The following is a 19,249-nucleotide window of genomic DNA, read 5'->3' on the forward strand; positions in this document are numbered from 1 at the left end:
TTAAACGTACACTCGGTGTTGCAGTCTCAAAATTGAATATTAAAACATTCATATGTTGCGTCCCGCATAAGCTGTCAAATGTGTGTGTTGATATGATAGAGTTTATCAATCTCTAAGGTTTATTTACTAGTGTTACCAAACTTCCAGCAGATGGCAATGTTGCATGCTGTATGATTTATCATAGGATGAAACCAAAGTGCTACTAGCCTAACTCATGATGTTCAAACATTGCTCATTATGGCCATTATGATCCCTCTGGCTCACTATTAATTATTTAGATTGAGTTTGTTTAGAGGTAACAAGTCTTGATCAGATTGTTTGCTGTTTAGTTATACCAAATTGACATTTAAATTGGACAAAAAGTGAACTGGAAACAGTTTAGTGAAAGGCAAAACCCTTTGTGGTTTGGTGGTTTAGCTCCTAGGTGCTGGATGGGATGGTAACTGTAACTGTATGGATACACAGATAGGCAACTGGCCTGTTCACAAGCCTACATCCATCTGTGGATCAAAGACATAGTGGTCGTACTTCTTCATGTACGTGTCTCTTGATGAAGCCACAGTTCACCTCAGGGACATCCTGTCCCTTGAGGAGACAGGATATCCAATACATTAGGCTCTCCCTCTCTCTTGGATCTATATTGGTCCTTGTCTGAGCATTGCAGAGGAAGATTTGTAGTGACGGTTCTGAGAAAGCTAGAGTGGCTGTCTCATGTTATAGTTGGAAAAGCCAAGTACTAGCCAAACGCATAGCAATATATGCCTATATGTATTAATGTTACTGGAAAGAATTGGCAAGAGACATTTAGATTATTGTGCTAAAATGCACTAAATGGCTTGCTTGTGTCCTATAGCTTACCATAATTACCTCTTTGTCTATACATTTCTTGTACCATTTCAAGGTTTCATCCCACGTTGATGATTTGATCAAGTAGTAATTTCATTCTAGAAATCTACAGACAACATACCATTACCTCAACCTTCATATCATGTGCTCCAACCACCTCTGTGGCCTGTTCTAATGACTGAGAGCTCGACAGCAGCACAGCAGTGTTACTGCTCAAATGGTGTAGCTATTACCAAGCACGGATAGCACTAATCCACAGAGGCTCCTCGCTGCCAACACACACTCTGTCACTTCTAAGTGGCATTATTGATTTCATGTGATGAAGCTCTATTTTTAAAGCCCAGGGCAAGGCTAATATTGGAAACATTTTTATGATACCACCCCCTTACCCTCGTGCTGCTCCTCCCCACAGTCTGTGAAGATAATATGTGAGCCTTCCCCAAGGAACAGACTGTCCAGTGTGCACAGAGTAGGATCAACAGCCACGCAATGGTTGTGTGAGAGGGTAAGGAGGTCGAGAAGAGGGTTTGGAAGCTTGTGAGATAAAGGTGTGATATCTATGTAATTTAGAATAGTTTACAGTACGTTTGGACTCATATTTACATGTGTTGTGTCTCAACAAAACATGAATAAATAAGTTGACACCAATATCCTCAGTGTCTTTAACAAGGTGTTTTGGAGTCTGCCTTTCATGGTAGGTGTCAAAAGATACGGTATGCTGGACCATGCTGCATCACTTCTTACTTACATTTTGACGACAATGTCGCAATGAGAAGCAGCAGCTGTGTTTCACTGAGGGGTCAAAGTAATTTGTCAAAGTCTAATACCTGATATATAAAATAAGTCTATGCTACCTTCTCAGACCTTTCATATAAAAACATCTAGAGCAATTTTCTGCAAAATTTGAAAGGCAGAATCTTGATCAGGGGCCTCACTTTGTGGTCCTAGACTGCAGAGTGTATGCATAACTCATGATGTTCTGTATGCATTTTGCTGTCCTTGCATAAAGTGACTCTAGGTATCCATATATCTGTACGGATCATCGTGCTGACGATGCATTGGTCTCATAGTTACTACCTTACAGTGTCATGTGATAACTTCCAACTTCTAGAAGTCAAAACTGAAATGTGTAGAACATTTATGAGACAGCAGGATGGTTCAAAAACAAAATAATTTGTGGATAAGAACAAAATGATTTAATCAGAAAAGAGACATGTGAGGCAGCAGCATTCAGAACACCCACCCTTAATCCCAGGAACAGTCTGTCACTGTAAAACAAGACTGTGCTTTGAAGAAGTCAGTGTTATTAATTTATTGACTGCTGTCCTTTTTTTTCACAATGCAAGTTTTCTCTGTTACTTGCGTGGGTATTATCCATTTCTCTCTTTGACAAAGCCAGTCCACCGGATGAACTCAGACTGAGGTAATTATTGAGATTTGTCCCAAAACACTAAGTGGGAGCTCGTGTCGAAGACAATAGTGAATGGAAGTGACCCCTTTAAATCATCTTATTCATGTCTTTCCTCCACAGCCGTCATCTACTGCCATGGGTGTTCTGGTGAACAACGGCCCTTGTTCACCATTCACTCAGTAGGAAACAGTTCCCACCAAAAACTGTCAAATGCATCCATTGAATGGAGATGAATTCTCTTTTAATGTGTGATTCAGGATTTCCCATGCCCACACATAAAAATGTCTCCATTACAGAGGGAGAGGGAAATATGATGAACAAGAAAGCAACCAAAAAGGGAGGAAAAATAGGGTGATTCTTCTGTTGTTGGGGGTTGACTTTTTGCCAGGAGTAGGATTGTGTACAGTGGCTTGCATTGTTTTGAGAAACAGAATGATTAATGTCTTTCTGTGTGGACTGTAAATCTTGGACTTCATCAATAAGATGATTTATAACTTGTAATACAGTAATGGACTTTGATATACTGTCCGTGGACTGTATACACTCACACACATAAATACACGTAGACACTCATATACCCACACTGCCACTTGTTGAAGCCATTCAACAAGACATTCAAGCACCTGTTAAGTCATGTGATAAAATCAAAGCCTACTGACTCGGCTGGATTTAGACAGACCAATGAATCTAACACAGACAGGTGAACAGTCAATTGGTACTTGGGCCATGACCCTTGACATGGTGAAATATTGATGTGTTGGCAGCAGTGCTCTCTGTAGCAGGAAGGTTTGTGATCCATTGCAATGGTGCTTTTCCACAGGTTGTTCAGAACACAACCAACTGCCTTGCTGAGCTGTGGTCATACTCGACTGTCTGGGATGGTGGTAGATTTGGCTGGCAGATCAGTCACGGAGATGGGAAGGTCTCATGTAAAAATAGCTTAGTACTTCCTGTCCCATGACAGCAGTATAGTGAAGGTGGCATCCCACACACAGGAGTGCTATGTATGTTGACCTCTATGTCTGTCCTCTTCATGCCTTAGAGGGTGTCATCTGCCTGATTATGTAAATGATCAGTACTTGCAATAGAGACCAGCAAGTGAAGGACAGCATCATCCTCTGGACATTTTAAAATGCTGAGAAGAACAGGTCTTGTCATACTGAGCATACTTTTCACATTGTATCAGTGCAGCGTGTTACTTTCAGTACATCACATGATGTAATTATCTAGACAAATGTACTATCTTTCCATTACTGATTTCGTGAACCATGTCTTCAAGTGAATAATTTGTGCATGAATGATCAATCTAGCACCTACCAATTTCCCATATCTTTAATGCCTTTTATAGCCAGTCATTGTTTGTATAGTGGAGGTTATATGTTGATTGTGTTGTTATTGGTTGTGTTTTGGAGATAAAGTAAAGGGCTCTACCTAAAATGTATCTCCAATGTGTTTAGCAGTATGTATTCCCTTTGACATTGACCTTGTCTTAAGATGGGTGGGGACGGAGAGTATGAAGGGGTCAGGGGGTATGGCTGTGAACAACTTTCTGGCTGGCAGCCAGGGACTGCCAGTGAAATACTAGCTACCCTGTCACTCTTGTTTTATAATTGTAACACTCTCATGTTCTCCCAGTGAGCAGGGAAAAGTTTCCAATACACAGTGTGTGGGTGTGTGTGTTTATGAAGAGGGTTGGGTGTAATATAATCTGTTTGAATATTCTAAATCTACTGTGTCCACTGTCATGGTGGGGATAGCAGTGACTGGCTGTTTTGCTACAGCTATATGTTGTGCCTGCACTCCAAAAATCTGTGCCAAAATTCAATAGAAAATATATGTTGAATGCACACTAATCTCTGAAAAGCAGAATCGAGTACCCTTCTCCTGTGATACTCTCTCATATCTCTGCTTTAGCAATATTCTTGCTGACCTTGACCATTTTGGTCCTGCTGACTGTTTCAATAGGACACCAACACAGACAAATTACTTTTCCAAAGAGGAAAGATATCCAAATCATTATCACCATCTTTGCAATTAGTCGACAGCTACTTCAAATCCCATCCTTTGTGAGCATAGGTCACCTCAGGTAGAGTTGGCTCAAAAGTTTACATTCAGATCTGCCATCTACGTCGTATGTTTTTGCTGTACGTGCAAGTCCTGTAACATGATGTGCTGAGTAAAATACAATGATAATACTGCAGGCTTATTATTCACTTATTTATTTAATCCCCTTGGCCCTTGAGGCTTAAGAAAGAGATATTTGCTGTACTGTATGTACAGGGATGGCATCAACGAGGATGACTGCCAACTAATTTATCACTGAACTCTCTTAGTCAAAGCAGGGAGATCCGATTACAGAGGTTTCCATGGGCCCAACAATGGCCAGGCTAAATATACACTCAGCAGAGGGGTTTCCACACATATGAAATGCACATACACACACAAACAGGCACACACTATGAGCCTAGCACCAAAGCATGGGCGGAGTTGCATGTAAACTGGTCAGAGAACAATCATATGACAATCTAACAGACGTAGTCTTTGTCAAGCTAAGAGGGAACAATGTTTTGTGAGGCAAGAATGAAGTATGACAAGCAAATTTGGTTCCGTGAGATCTCAGGAGTGTGAGAGGGGTGAGGGCACTCGTGCTAGATTAGGGAGAAACAGACTCTTATTCAGTCAGTTTAAGGTATTCCACATGTTTGTTGCAAGTGCAGAATGAGTGTAGTTTCAGTTAGAGCCAAGACAGCAGCGGAGGTACAACAAGAGAGAGGGATGCACAGCAGCCCCCCTTCAGCACTACATAACTTCACATAGTTATTTACAGCTCAGTCCATCAACAAATGACAGGTGTAGCATATTCATAAACAAGTCTTTTGGCTCTCCTCCCCTCATAACAGTAATATACTTGCCAGTAATTAATACCCCTTTCACTCCCTCTTTCAGTCTTGTTTTCCTCTCTCTTTATCTAAAAAACATTTTATGCCTTTGCCTCCCCCAATGGCAATTCTCTGATCCAAAACTAAACAAAGGTGGAGCTAATCAGTTTGTGAAATGAGTTTATGTGGTACAATAACTTACCCCTGGAGGTCTACCTGTGAGCATGGGTACATGATTGGGGGTATGATGATAGTTGATAATATTACGTTCTGTTCAAACCTTGTGTCGTGCTGTTCTATCACAGTGTGTGTGTGTTATTGTTTTCATATATTAATTATCAAATGTACATAAAACAAGCATGTAAAGCAAGTTGTTGCATACATACAGATACAATGCCTTTTGACGAAGATCTAGATATATTTCACATATTCTGCATTCATTGTGAGAGTGGAAGGACACATGCACACACATTGCTTAAAAAATCCAGAATGGTATGCTTGTAGTACAAGTCATCTGTGACATACCTTACAGTGCCACAAATGATTGTGCACATGTAGTCTAACGTGTCCAACTAGTTAAGGTAGACCGTGTTTCAGAGGCAGGTTGCATGACAGGTCCATTTCAATTAGGTCAAAAGGTCAAAGCAGTTTCAGACGGTACGGTTCAGTAGTCACATGAGTGACTTCAAACATGGAGAGGAGTGCCACAGCAGCCACAAATATAGTAACATTATTTTGCTGACTTGAAATGTGTCCTGTCAGAGGATCACATGACCCCTGTCAGCCTGCTATGAGCAACAAAAAATAGCAACAACCTATTTTCTGACTTTTTTCAACCTTGTATGGCATTTTCTCTGGAATTATTATACAATAATTACAGTTTTTCACAATTGTTAACACACAAAAAGCAAAACTTTGGCACAATTTTCACAACCTTAACGTCATGTACCAATTGCTCCAATTTATCACTACTTTACACTCCCTTATCTGCATTAGACTCTGACTTTCCTTGTTTACACACTGATGTCAATTACACATCACCTTGTTGTCAAAACACTACACACTATGTTCAGTTGTTGCACACACTTCTCAAGTAAAGTCTCAAAGCATCAACCCACAACACACAACTATTCAAATCTCTAAACACTCAGGTCTGGTGAGCAATTTGCGATCAGGACTGCTGCATAAAAAGGGCCTTGAGCCTCTGTTTTGTTTGGTGAACAAAGGAGAACTTGGAACATATCAACAACCAGAGAAGGAGAGGGGTAACAGTGTGAGGAGGAAGAGGACAAGGAAGAGGACAAGGAAGAGGATGACAAGGGGGAGGAGGGGGAAGAGGAGAAGCAGAAGGAGGTGGAAGAGAAAGAAGAAGGAGAACGGTGATCTCTAATGAGATTCGGGCCACCGTGGTTGACCATGTGCTCAACCATGGTTTGAGCATGAGGGAGGCTGGCCAGAGGGTCCAACCAAATATCAGCCGCTTCACAGTTACTGCCATCATTAGACACTTTAGAATGGAGAACAGGTATGAATTATATTTGCCTTGTGTACTGAAATATTGCATATCAATAGAATACAGTCTGCTCACTGTATTTGTATTTTGCAGGACTGAAAGAGAACCACGACCATGCCACATTCAGAAACATCCAGACCGTTACCCTCTGTGCACTGTACCGTGTTCTCCGCAGGAAAGCCATGCGGATGAAACAAGTGTACAGGGTCCTATTCGACCGGAACACATCAAGGAGTTACGGCAAGAGTTTATAAGTCCCATACATTCAGCACTGACACATGCATGTATTGCACCTGTAATGTGTCTCACTGTAGCCCACTGTGTTGACACATCTATGTCCATACTATACAGTAACTTGCATTATCATGCAGTCTGTTCCAGCAGATTCAGGATCATGACACAGCTAATGATCTATATGAATACATGAATACAAATTCATGGATGAGGTTGGATTCAACTTGGTGAAGAGGAGGAGCCGGGGCAGAAATCTAATTGGCCAGCACACCATTGTTGAGGTCCCTGCCGAGCGTGTTGGGAACATCACTTTGTGTGCTGCAATGGGTTGAGCAGGCCCGCTGACTGTACTGTACTGTTCAAAAAATAATACTTTTTTGCTGCATATGTGTGCTGTTTTATGTTTGACTATGAACAGATTTGGCCTATACTGAGACATTTTACAAAAGTTGAAATGGCTCATTCTCCAGAGTCATTGTCATTCATATGGTGTGTTCCATTTTGAGAATTGTGTTTTCAATTTTGCACTACTGCGTGCTGTGAATGCTTGGTAGTGTGCAGCAAATGCTTTTTGTTTCGTTATGAATGGTATGTGTGTGTCATTTGAAAATATGTCTGTGTGTACCAAATGATAACACAAGTTCCATTTTGTGAACAGGTGAGAGATTTGATGGCAAAGAGTCATCTTGCAAAGGGAGTGTCAGGTTTCGCATTTTGTGTGTGAGGTTTTCAGATTTGTGTGTGCCGTTTTGAGAAAGATGTTATTGTTTTGAGAAACGTTTGTTAACAATTGTGAAAAACTGCATTATACAATGTATTTATGTTACAACATTAAATGTCATGCCTCTTGTGCCAATGATAGATTTCTAAGACTGTACAGCTGTAAGAGCCATCAACCTGGAAATGATGAACAGAGGAGCTTTACTCTCCAGATTTGGTGTCTGCTTGTTCCTGAGGATGTCTAGTATTGTAGCCCGGTGAAGCATGTAACATAAGAAACCATCTACTCCTCCCCTCAGACTTTGGGCTGGGCAGAATTATTTTCTTTTTTTTATTATTGTGATGCGTGTCGGCTTTCATATCATGTCCTCTACTTTTCCCCTCTTGCCCCCATTTTCCACTCTGGCTGCCAAAGCCAAAATCCAGATGACAAGATCAGGTATCAGATGTGCATTGACTGAACACAGCTCAATTTTCCAGTCTGCTGGAGCTGCACAGAGCATGCAATTGGCCTTTGGAACCAGTCATCGTGGTATTAGCACCTTGTGCGACAAAACACTTCTATATATCCGAAAATTTAATAAAGTGTGAGTTCCAATCCCCTCTTAACTGAATGTCCCATACCACAGTGGTACTAATCAGTAATAATGTCACCAACATACTGCTTGCATCATCTGAACTTTATTTGTCCACGCAATGTGGAGCACATGGAAACCTAGTGTTGAATCCTCATAAAAATCTGAAGCTGTTACAATGCCATCAAGGTGCTGTGCCATACCAACCAGACATGCCCCAAGCTTTATTACACATCCCTTCTGTTGCTCTACAGGAGAATACCAGAGGTTCTATCCATTCCTGATTTGATTAATCTACTTGTATCTATTTTGTAAGCTATGCCAACAAAACCTGACGTGTATGGCACACCATTTTCCATTTTACACAGAGAGTTCATGAGAAGATTCACTGTAAGGAAATAATAGTTTCCTGTTATGATGTCATGAAAACTCAATTTGGTCAACAACTTGAGATGTAGATTGCGCACTCTAGTTTAAGGGGAAAAGTTCTGTAAGTTAATCTAACATAGAGAAACCACAGATGTGGTTAGAGATATTGGAGACATGAAAAACATGTCATGTTCATGTAAAGTTCTAACTAGCTATAAAGATTACAATAGTTTAAAACATGGTTAACAAAACACACAGACAAGGATTTACCTTTTAATGTAATTTTTTATATTAAATACTAATATCCCTTTTGTTGAATATACGTATTTAATGTATATATTTATATTTACCACATTACGAAATTCACAAATATAAAGTACTTCTGTTGAACACGTACACATATTCATCACAAACAAACATAGAAAAGGAACCAGGGAAATAACATATCAATTTCAATTAGAACTGTATTAGAACAATGGAGTACCCTTAGCTGCTCTGTCTTTGACACATTCCACTGTGGTTTTTCTTAAATAATCACTTGAAGTTAAAACAAATACAAATTTAATGTAATAAAACTGTGCACACTCCTCCACAGGGGCTTGTGTAAGGCAACACTTACAATAGCAGAGGATTATATTTACAGTACACGAAGATTAGGTTATAAAGCCATGTGTTTGAGTGGAAACATTACTGTGATAACCAATTCTGTCTCTATCTCTTTCAGTCTGAGAAGTTTGTGTCTAAAATAAACTTTATTTTTATTCCTGGAGGATTCCTCTTCCTAATCAGGGATTCCTAACAGGTCTCTGTAGGTATGAATATTTTTACTTACCGTAAGCAAATCTTCCTTTACTGCCTATTTTAAGTCCTCCAATAATCCCCAAATAATATCTAATTGTTGCACAAACTTAGTCTGTGAGGTATTTTGGAAAAACTTTGCACATACAATGTATAGCATATACATTTAGTTTAGCATATACATCATAGTCTTCTGTGATGCAAGAGTTTTTCAAAAGGCACTTTTAGAGAAATTCTGCTGGCACTTTCCTCTATTATTTTTGAGGGCTCAAGGCGGTTTAATATAAACTTTAAAAAATGATAGTTTTGTGTCCATTATATGATTGTCAACAGGGAATATAAAGCAGAACAATGCTTTATGCAAATTTGGTGGGAAGTTATTATGGCACCTCCCTTTGAGTAGTTAAGGCTTTAAGGTTTGTAAGCTGTCGGTACAATTGCCTCCCATTGCAGGCAAACAACGTCCTTTGGTCCACGACCTTCCATCAGGACTACAAATGGATAACTTGTATATTTATAAGCCTGCTCAATTTTGATATGTAAAGAAAATGCATTTTTGAAATACAGGACTCCACATTAGTTAGAGATAATCAAATTTCAGATTCTGTCAATCTCTCCACCTGTCGATCTTTGAACACTAGCTGTTACCTAAATATTCTTACAGTATAAATCCCCACCCTGTGAATATTGGTTCAGAGCACACACAAAATCCCACATGTCAAGTGTGTGTTCATGTTTGATGTTTGTCTGTCAGTTACAGATGCATTACTTTCTTCCAATCTGTATGTACACAACATTTCACATAGAAAGTCCCTTTTATATACCCTGCAGCTTGCAAAGATACAATCCATACATTTTGCATAGCAATAAAAGCCACTCAACAGATGCACACCTACAAAAAGTAGAAACTAGAAAAATTCTGAAATATTTGCTTTTCCTTGATGAATGAATGTCTATGAGAACTTAACACAAAACCAAAAATAGACATTTCAACCACCCACAAAAAAAAAATCTGAAATGTGGGGAAATAGAAAGTGTCTCTTCACTTTGAAGTGATCTGGACCAGAGTCACACTTCAATGAGTCAGTTCAATGGGAGAGGTGACACTTCTTCAAATGAAGTGGAAGTAACCGACTGTCAAAAAAATTCAACACTACCAAAGGTGATGAACTTGAGATTCCCCCCAAAATACACAGACTCTGAGTCATCACACACGAATCCTTCCCCATCTTTCTTTTGTCTGTCCTTTCAGAAAGGTAAGGTATCCATGAAGATTTTGTCCACAATTGGAGGAGGCGGGACCAAGTCCTCTAGTTTCAGATAGAAGATGCGCTGCAGACCCTGGGTGCAGAGGGTCCTCAGCTCAGGGAGCTTGCCCAGTAGACGGGAAAGGTAGTTGGGCTGGGGTCGCCCCTGTTCTGAACCACTTCCTGTAACATGGTCCCTCAGACAGGTAATGAGGCGGTTCTGGAATTCCTCCACCCGTTTTGGCTCTTTAAGGCCATGACGATCTTAACACAAGAGAGAACATTATTATGAATCATGTGCCTGCATGTTTCTTTGTATGTTTAATCAAACTTTAGTAGTGTGTGTGTGTGTTTGTATGTGACTTACCTGTGATGATGACGAGAGCTGCAAGACAAGAGAAGGAGGACACGTCCAGATTCATACGATGAAGGCTCTGTGAGAAGTCCATAATGGAGTCGATCCAGTCACCAAAGCCTCGCACACATTGCATACGGTGGAGAACCATGCCATTACAGAAGATCAGTTTGTTCTTCTCTGGACTTGACCTAGGAAACACAGAAAATTCATTAAGATACATTTTACAACATTATACATGAGATTACAAAATAAATCTATTCAGGTAATAGTTTGAAAAGGTGAGAACCTGTCGAAGGGACCTACCTGTATGCCAGTCGGAGGATAAAGAGTTCGACAAAGGCTGATTCTAGAAGCAGCTCCTGGTCCTCTGGGCAGAATGCTGTGAATCCTGGGATGGTCTCAGCCCATTTCCTTATCACATCCATGGTGCCTGACAGCAAGTCATAGAACTGCTGGATATCACTAGCATCCTCCTTCTCTGACAGGCTGGCCACTGTTTCTTGGTACTGGTGGGGAGGGGCAGGGGGGGGGGGGGTGGAGAGGAGAGGGGAGGGGAGGGGTGAATACAACTGCTGACTCTGAGGTCACAACATAGGATGAACTTTACACAGAAATCGTAATATACAAGGCACATGTTCCTTTTGATCTGAGCAGTCCACCATACTATTGCTTTTGTAAATCATCTGAATCCTCACCTTAGAGTAGTCAAGCTTTCCAATAGCTGGATTAGAATCTATATGTGCCCGAACAAGAGAGGTGATGATGTTGACGGGTGGGGGTGTGGATGCAGACTCTGACACAGTCTTGGGTTTAGAGGGCAAGCGACCTCTGCGACCTTTGAGGCTGTCCGTGCGGACAACTGTGAGGAAAAGAGACTTTAAAAATCACTTTCACTGTCTGCTGTACAATATGTGTACAAAAAATTACGTTACTTATGTATTTAGTTTTACATAATATGCATTAATAAATCAAAGCTTGAGATCAGTGTAGCTGGCTTACCCTCTTTGACCATGCCCACAACAAGGCACTTCTGGAAACGACAGAACTGGCAGCGATTTCTCCGCCTCTTATCAACTGGGCAGTCTTTGTTGGCGAGGCACACATATTTAGCATTTTTCTGTACTGTTCGCTAAAAAGGGAGAATACAATTTTTTTTCATGATGTTGCACTATGAAGTTGTTGTAATGCCAATTTTATTTCAAACCTTTTAAAAAGGTTAATATATTGTTCTATTTGAATAGACAGCTAGTGGATGTTAAGACTATCCAGGCTCCCACCTTAAAGAAACCCTTGCAGCCCTCGCAGGTGCGGACACCATAGTGCTGGCAGGAGGCGTTGTCCCCACACACAGCACAGCGGCCCTCGCTGGTCCCTGGGCTACAGGTCTTAGGAGATGGCATGTGCCCTTCCAGAAGGCCAGGGCTATCCAGGGAGCCGTTCTCAAGTGACATCGGGGGATAATGGATAGGAGAGGCTTGCGGCTGGGGGGACTGGAAGAAGGCATCCTCGTCGCAATGCTGGGGGGTGTGGTGTTGCCCTAGAGGTGAATGCTGCTCCGTTGGGGGGGTGAAGGTGAAGAAGGAGGGCTGTTGAGCCATAGCTGTCTTGTCAGACACCCAGCACCCTGGGCCAGGGGAGTAGGGGCTAAAAGGAGAGTCCCATGCAGGTGTAGGCTGACTCTGAAAGCCTGGGGTTGGAGGAGAGGCAGCTGCAGAGACAGGGCTGCCATAGTAGTCAGAACCACAGGAGGACAGCGTCTCTTCAAGGTAGCTAAGGGCAAAACTGCCTGGGTAGCAGCCATACACCTGAAGATCGTCCAACTTGAAGGCTTGGTGTTGTGCTTGAGGGCTGGAGCCCCCAGCTACAACACCATTACTAGACGGTCCAATGGAAGGGGTTGACGTGGTTACCTGGCAGGAATAGGCGTCAAACTCCCCCATGTAACTGCTTCCCACCAGGGTGTTGATACTGGGCAAGGAGGCAGGCAGCTGGTCCCTTTGGCCACTGATGTCCATGGCCAGCTTTGCACTGAGGTCAGGGTTTAGGAACTCAGAGCTGAAGTAGTTGTTGTCATAGGGCAGGCTTGCATACTGGGTTTGTACACAGGGCATAGCTGGAAAAATAAAAAATATAAATGGTTGAGAATTGTATTTTTCTCAGCAACATATTTACAGTTTGAAAGATGACAGGCAAAACTTTGAATACTGGCGGAAATTCAGCCAGCCATTTTGTGCATTATAAATAAGCTCAAGCCTGCTGCCAAAATAACACTCGTTTTCCTTCTCTGCCCTCCGACAGACAAACACACACACTCTATACACAGAGACACACTAATCACTTTGTCAACAACCCTAAGGGATCCCTTACTAACACCTTTCTAGCAGTGTATCCCAATCCCATTTCCTCTACTCTACATGCCACGATACTAACTATATGTCTCTTGGTACCCCTTTGTGATTCCCAGAAAGCCTGGAAAGCTAACTATTACATTACTGGTCTTAATTCTTTGAAAACCCCTTCCGTTATAAACAGGGCAACCCTCCTTCTCAAGGACTGACAGTATTACGGAGTTCAGGAGATTATATTTCATGGTAGGCTTGATGCCAATAGAAGTGAGCAAGGCGACAGGGCCCCTTGCATGTGTGTGTGAGTGTGTGTGTGTGTGAGGGTGTGTGTGGCGGGGTAGGGGTGTGTCAGCAGCAGGGCTGTTTTACATATATAGCTGCAAACATAGTTTGTAACAAGAGTTTGGGGTTGGAGGGAGTTGGGGGGAGTATGTCTGCCACAAGAATAAGAACAAGACTTCATACTAAATGTAGGGCTTTGTACAGTCAAAACTTTGATCATTTTATGTGTTTCTTGTCCACCACATCAAATTAGGCAAAAGTGGATTCATAAATATGAGAAAGGCCAGTACATTAAAATGTTTGAGGTTTTGTATTTTTTTCTTGTTGCATCATGAATAATATCCTTAAGGCTGGCGTTTTCTAATAAAGCTAGCGTATTAGGATGAGAGAATGGACACCCTTGGCAGATACACCTGTTACCAAAGTAAAGTGAGAAACATCCTTGACCTATGAAAAGGTGCTAACATTCAAAAGTCAGGACTTAACCTCTGAACTGGTAAACGAACGCGCCAAGAATATGTGCACAACTGATAAGCTGAGGACAAGGTGGACCCAACAGTGAGACATCGGACACCGACACCGCCTGCTGTGCACAGGCACACAATCGCTTGTTTCACCACCTGCCCGCATCTCATGACCATTCTCTGAACGATGTTACATACGACAAGAGTTACAAGTCACGCACGATAACGTGTGGGACTGAGCACACCGTAACCAAATTTGTCAACAACTGTCACAATTATTTAAACGAGTTGACTATATCTATGCATTACAATACCGCATTATTATAGCCTACAATATAATTTAAAAGTGCTATATGACTATAGTCACCTATACACCTAAACGAGTGTCCTTATAATAATCCATGAAATAACGAACATGCAAAGCTATGAAAAACCATTAGCTACTAACCTGCTTTAAAGATCCTTTAAAATCCAAATTTAACTGTTGTTTCATGTATTCCCATAAAAAGACACGCATCAAACTTATTCAACGGTCTCTGTTCTGTCTACTGTTCACTGAATGAAATCTCTAGGCTTGAGATACACCACAGTATATACAGTCACTTTTATTTTGCCGTTACGTCAGGTGGCCCCCAAAAAGGTGTGTCTATAACCATAAAAGGCTAAATGGGCGGAGGATTTTCCGGTTAAAGACCGACACAGACGTCCTCGCGTCTGACGCACGCACGGGATTCCATTGACGCAAGCGCCGGCGAAGTGTCTGATCTAAATTTAGACCCGAATGACAACTTTACACGCGTGGGGCTATTACTGTTGGAATTGACTAAAAATAAACGGCGGATGATATTTTATTTTTAAAAGATGTGTTAATAATAGTATAAATCTCGAACATATTTGACTTTTGTGAATTAACAAACAAAAGGCTTAGGATTTGTCACCAGTAACTGAACTGTCATCTGATAAACTACTGTATAATTTGATTAGGCATCGAATATGTCATACAGTAGAGGTCTTTACACAAGATTGTAAACAGAGGCAGTTTTGCCATGCATCACATTATAGCATTATGTAGGCCATGTGCTATTTTATAAAGGTTTCACTGAATTGTGGGTTGGCACATTTGCACCTGAATTTGCAGAACATGTAGCCAAAAGAAGATTATGACAAAAAACGTCTTCTGATAAATCTTTTACTGAACCTGTTGTAACAATTGATGTCAGTTTAGTTCAGAGTTGTTATTATTCATGAGTAAAAAGCAATGGCTGACAACATTTGTCTCTATTTAAGTCAATAAGTTATTGAGTTACAAGGACTTTCATGTTCATGTTTGATTGAACTAAGGATATGCTTTTGGTTTCTTATTCAAGGATCAGATCAGCTTTATGAAATACTTGATTTTGTTCATTCTGTACCAACTCAAACCCAAAACACAACATCTGATCTCTACTTACAGCATTTTCAAAGCATATCTTAGAAACCAGAGTGGAACAACAGTAAATAAAAAACCTGCAAATAGCTGGACACAGCAAAACAAACCTGATTATTTTCAAAGAGAAAATATGAGTATTAAAGGCAATGTTGTAGATCTATATCCAACCACAATCACTATGACCACATGGGAATTATTCAAAAAGAGCTATCCTTCCGCTCTGGTTTGATACTCTTGCTTGCTATGTGAAGACCAGTCACGTGTGAGAAGCATTATAACTCCCAGAGGTTCCCATCCATGTGTGTGTGATGCCCAGCTGCCACCCTGCTTCTGTCAGCACTGAAATGAGTGTAGCACTCATCATAATCACACACCATTTACGTAATGACTTCCTCACTAAAGCAAGAAAAACCATAGGACACTAATTGCCACTTGCACTGTCTCAGGGGGTCTTCAGGCATGCTGCATGTGATGTGTAATTTCACTTTAAAGAGCCGTGGGGAGTTGAAATGATCTACAGAGCAAACAGCTGAGTTAAGAATAAACAGGGTTCCCTGTGTGGAGTTATGTGAGTTGTTATGGAGAGACCAAACTGGTCTCAAGTCACTCTCCCTACGGCAGACCAGCAGCAGTGAGATACCTCCCTCTGTTATGTGTGCAAAGTAAAGCTTTGAGATAACAGTCATGCCAGCAGAGGTAAACTCATACAGGAGGGGCCCACGGTCCTGCACAGTTTGTAATTAGCTGTCCACACCAGAAAGAAACAAAGACACATCAGCTGCTGCCTCGGTAGGCACACACTTAGAGCTACTGTGCTCTAATGAATATAAAATACAAATATTCAATACTCAAAATACATATTTACTCAATTATTTTCAAATTTATACTCTGTTCTTTTAAACTATTTCTGTTTAAAAAAACGTTTTTCGGGACACCTATAAAGGAATTTGCATTTTATCCATTAAACCAGCAGTACTTGGTTGTGAATGAGACTGTTTCTCAAGGATTCATCAGATGCTGGTCATATTGGAAATAAAATACTCAATATGATAGTCTGCAGCCATACCGATAAGGTAAACAGTTTCCAATGAACTGGAAGTTGCATATCTTATATCCTTCAACCCCACACCATGACATGTCATCTCTGTGGTGTGTTTTTCACCTCACAAACCCCCCTTATCCTTGTAGATTCACACCTTGAGCAGTCGTGACAGAAATGATGAAGCTGATGCAGTTAGAAATAGACCCCCCCCCCAGGCCTCTCTCCAAGCACACACATTCCCACACACAGATTATAGGTTGTAGGGAGAGCATGATACTTTGTTTTCTCTTACCTCGGATCTGATGATAACTATGTAAAGCCAAGCGCTCACAGTCACTGAGTTACTGTCCAGGCACTTCTGTCATTTCAAACACTAAATTCCACAGCTCTTCTCTTCATGGCTTAGTGATGAAGAATTTAATACTACTGACCAATATATGTATCCTTTCCCTAATCTAGGGAGCGATACTCTACTTTGTGTGCACTTTAAAGCAAATCATAGACCACCAAGTCAGAAGCCTAGGAGTTGATTTACGAACGTGTAATGCATGAGAATAGCACAGTATGTACCCTGCAGGGTTGGGTAATGTTACTTTTTAAAGTAACTAATTACAGTTACTAGTTACATTCCTTGTAAAGTAACTAGTTACGTTACTTAGTTACTTGCTGTAGAGAGTAAGGCGTTAAGTTACTTTTCCGTTACATTAAGAAAAGTATTTTATTTCTAAGACAATTCACCTTGTTCACTCTTATGCCCAGAAGGCACATTTAATGGGTTGATCTCAGCAATAGCACATATTGTAGGCCTACTGAATATTCATTGACACTCGCATATATATGATCAATCCTCATTATACAGCAAGACGGATCAAGGTCATAATTCACTATAATGAAAAGCAATATTTGCATGAAGTTCTTAAATCAAGAAACTCTTTAATCAATAAATAATGTTGTAAAATGTCAGGCAGAAGTCTAGTAGTTAGCTAGCTCTACAAGGGCTAGGTTTGAATCTAGGAGCAAAACGAAGCTAAGCTATAGGTTGCTATATGGTAGCAAAATGGTGTTCACTTATGTAGCTAGCCTACTGAACTGGACTATTTTACTTACTGTAATATAATCCTAAACCGAAACCACTGAACGATACAGCAACACATCACACATGCTTGAGTTCAATACATTATTTTATGTAACATTACGTAGGCCTGTACATGCAAGTTTTAAATAACTATTTAGCTTAGCTGGTCGGCTCCATGACGCCGGGTAAATTGAGCTCGCGAGACTGCGCACCAAAAGAAAAGAGGGGAACCCACCCGTCTAGCAGATTAAGACGTTTTCGTAAGTACCGAGCGAAAAGTAGTCCCAACTTTCCTGGACTTCTAGCTACATGCTGAGTGCTCTCGACCAAAATACTAAATTAAGTAACACGTTACTTGTTTGAACAAGGAACTAGAAACGGATTCATTCAATTAGATAAGTAACGCGTTAAGTTACTCGTTACCTAACTAAAACTCACCCAACACTGGTAGGCTACCCTGACACTAAAGCCTTGTCCAACAGGCACATTTTAAATATCAACACCAAATTTAAATGACTCTGGATGCTTGAAGGCCCCACTGCCTTGCTATTGATAGATAAGGACACATTAATCATCGAGCCAGAGGTTGACCCAATATTGGCATTATCACCTGCTACCTGGCACTGCTTAGGTGACAGGAAGGAAGGCAACGGCAACTTGCCGTCGCCAAGTAGCTAGACAAACTCTTCATGCTGCTTTTCACTCAAGGTGATTTATGCACATATAATGACTTAATCAAATCTTTAATAATAGAAAGACCTTCTAGGAAAAAATAAGGATCAATATGGTCTTATTTTCAGGCCTAGAATCTACATGAACAACATATTCAGTAATACGTCAGTTAGGTCATGATGCATAGGCCTATCACTATCATCAAAAGTCACACAGACGAATTCAATACTGTATAGATGGCTGTGTGAAAAAGAAAATGAATGAGCGAAGGCTACACAACTCAAAAAGTCAAAGCAACTGTACAAAACCGCATTGAGTTATGAGCCAGTATGGGCTCTTAACTCAATTTACATAATAATATTTTCCTCTTGTTAATTTTAAGTTAAAACGCACACAAAAACATACCTTTTTGCGCTACATCAACCTCAATGTGCGACGTTGATCAAACTTTGCTTTGCACTTCCCCAAATGTCCACATTAGTCTACGGAGGTATCTGGTCGTTTCCACTTATATAAATCTGTATTTCTAAGTAATTGGCATAGATAACAGAAATGTTCAACAGACGGCTTTCTAAATGAAAGACAGGTCTCCTTTATTGCTTTGCAATATGATACTCGTTTCCTTCGCGTATTAACTTCCCCCTTGTTCCATTTACTCTTTAGCATTCGATAGAATGAGAGATGCTTGTCTCGCGCAGAACAACGGCTGCCACTCTCTCCGATGACGTAAATCAAGGTTACCCATTGACGTATGTGGAATCCCTGCATGTGACGTAGCCGTAGGTTACATTCGTCGATGCTGGGGACATCCAAGAGAAAGAGACATTGAATGTCTAAAAATAGATTACGGAAGAAAAGTGTAGCTATTGTTTCGTGTGATGTCGGTTCGTTAAAACAGAATAACCACCCCTCTCTCCATTGTCTTGCTTTTCTCACTTCTCATAGCCAACATCGCATTTTAGATTTTGCGTAACCTACTTAATAATTTTA

General features: G+C 40.8%; 1 protein-coding gene across 2 annotated transcripts; it reads right to left on the reverse strand.

Moving 5' to 3' along the window:
- Positions 1-8,378: 8,378 nt before the first annotated feature.
- Positions 8,379-18,920, reverse strand: LOC146272715 (nuclear receptor subfamily 4 group A member 1-like). 2 transcript variants are annotated; one of them, XM_084705715.1, is made up of 7 exons: positions 18,665-18,920; positions 12,228-13,063; positions 11,950-12,079; positions 11,646-11,809; positions 11,254-11,456; positions 10,960-11,138; positions 8,379-10,856 (listed from the first exon to the last, which is right to left on the reverse strand). In XM_084705715.1, the coding sequence occupies exons 2-7, from the start codon at positions 13,059-13,061 to the stop codon at positions 10,594-10,596; spliced, it is 1,773 nt and encodes a 590-aa protein (XP_084561841.1). In that variant the 5' UTR covers positions 13,062-13,063; positions 18,665-18,920; the 3' UTR covers positions 8,379-10,593. The 2 variants fall into 2 exon arrangements, with proteins under 2 accessions (XP_084561841.1, XP_084561840.1); XM_084705714.1 differs by lacking the exon at positions 18,665-18,920 and adding an exon at positions 14,490-14,612.
- Between the last annotated feature and the right edge of the window lie 329 nt (positions 18,921-19,249).

The sequence above is a fragment of the Hypomesus nipponensis genome, chromosome 9 (assembly GCF_054491055.1).
Source record: "Hypomesus nipponensis isolate SF chromosome 9, ASM5449105v1, whole genome shotgun sequence".
NCBI classification, from domain to species: Eukaryota; Metazoa; Chordata; class Actinopteri; order Osmeriformes; family Osmeridae; genus Hypomesus; species Hypomesus nipponensis.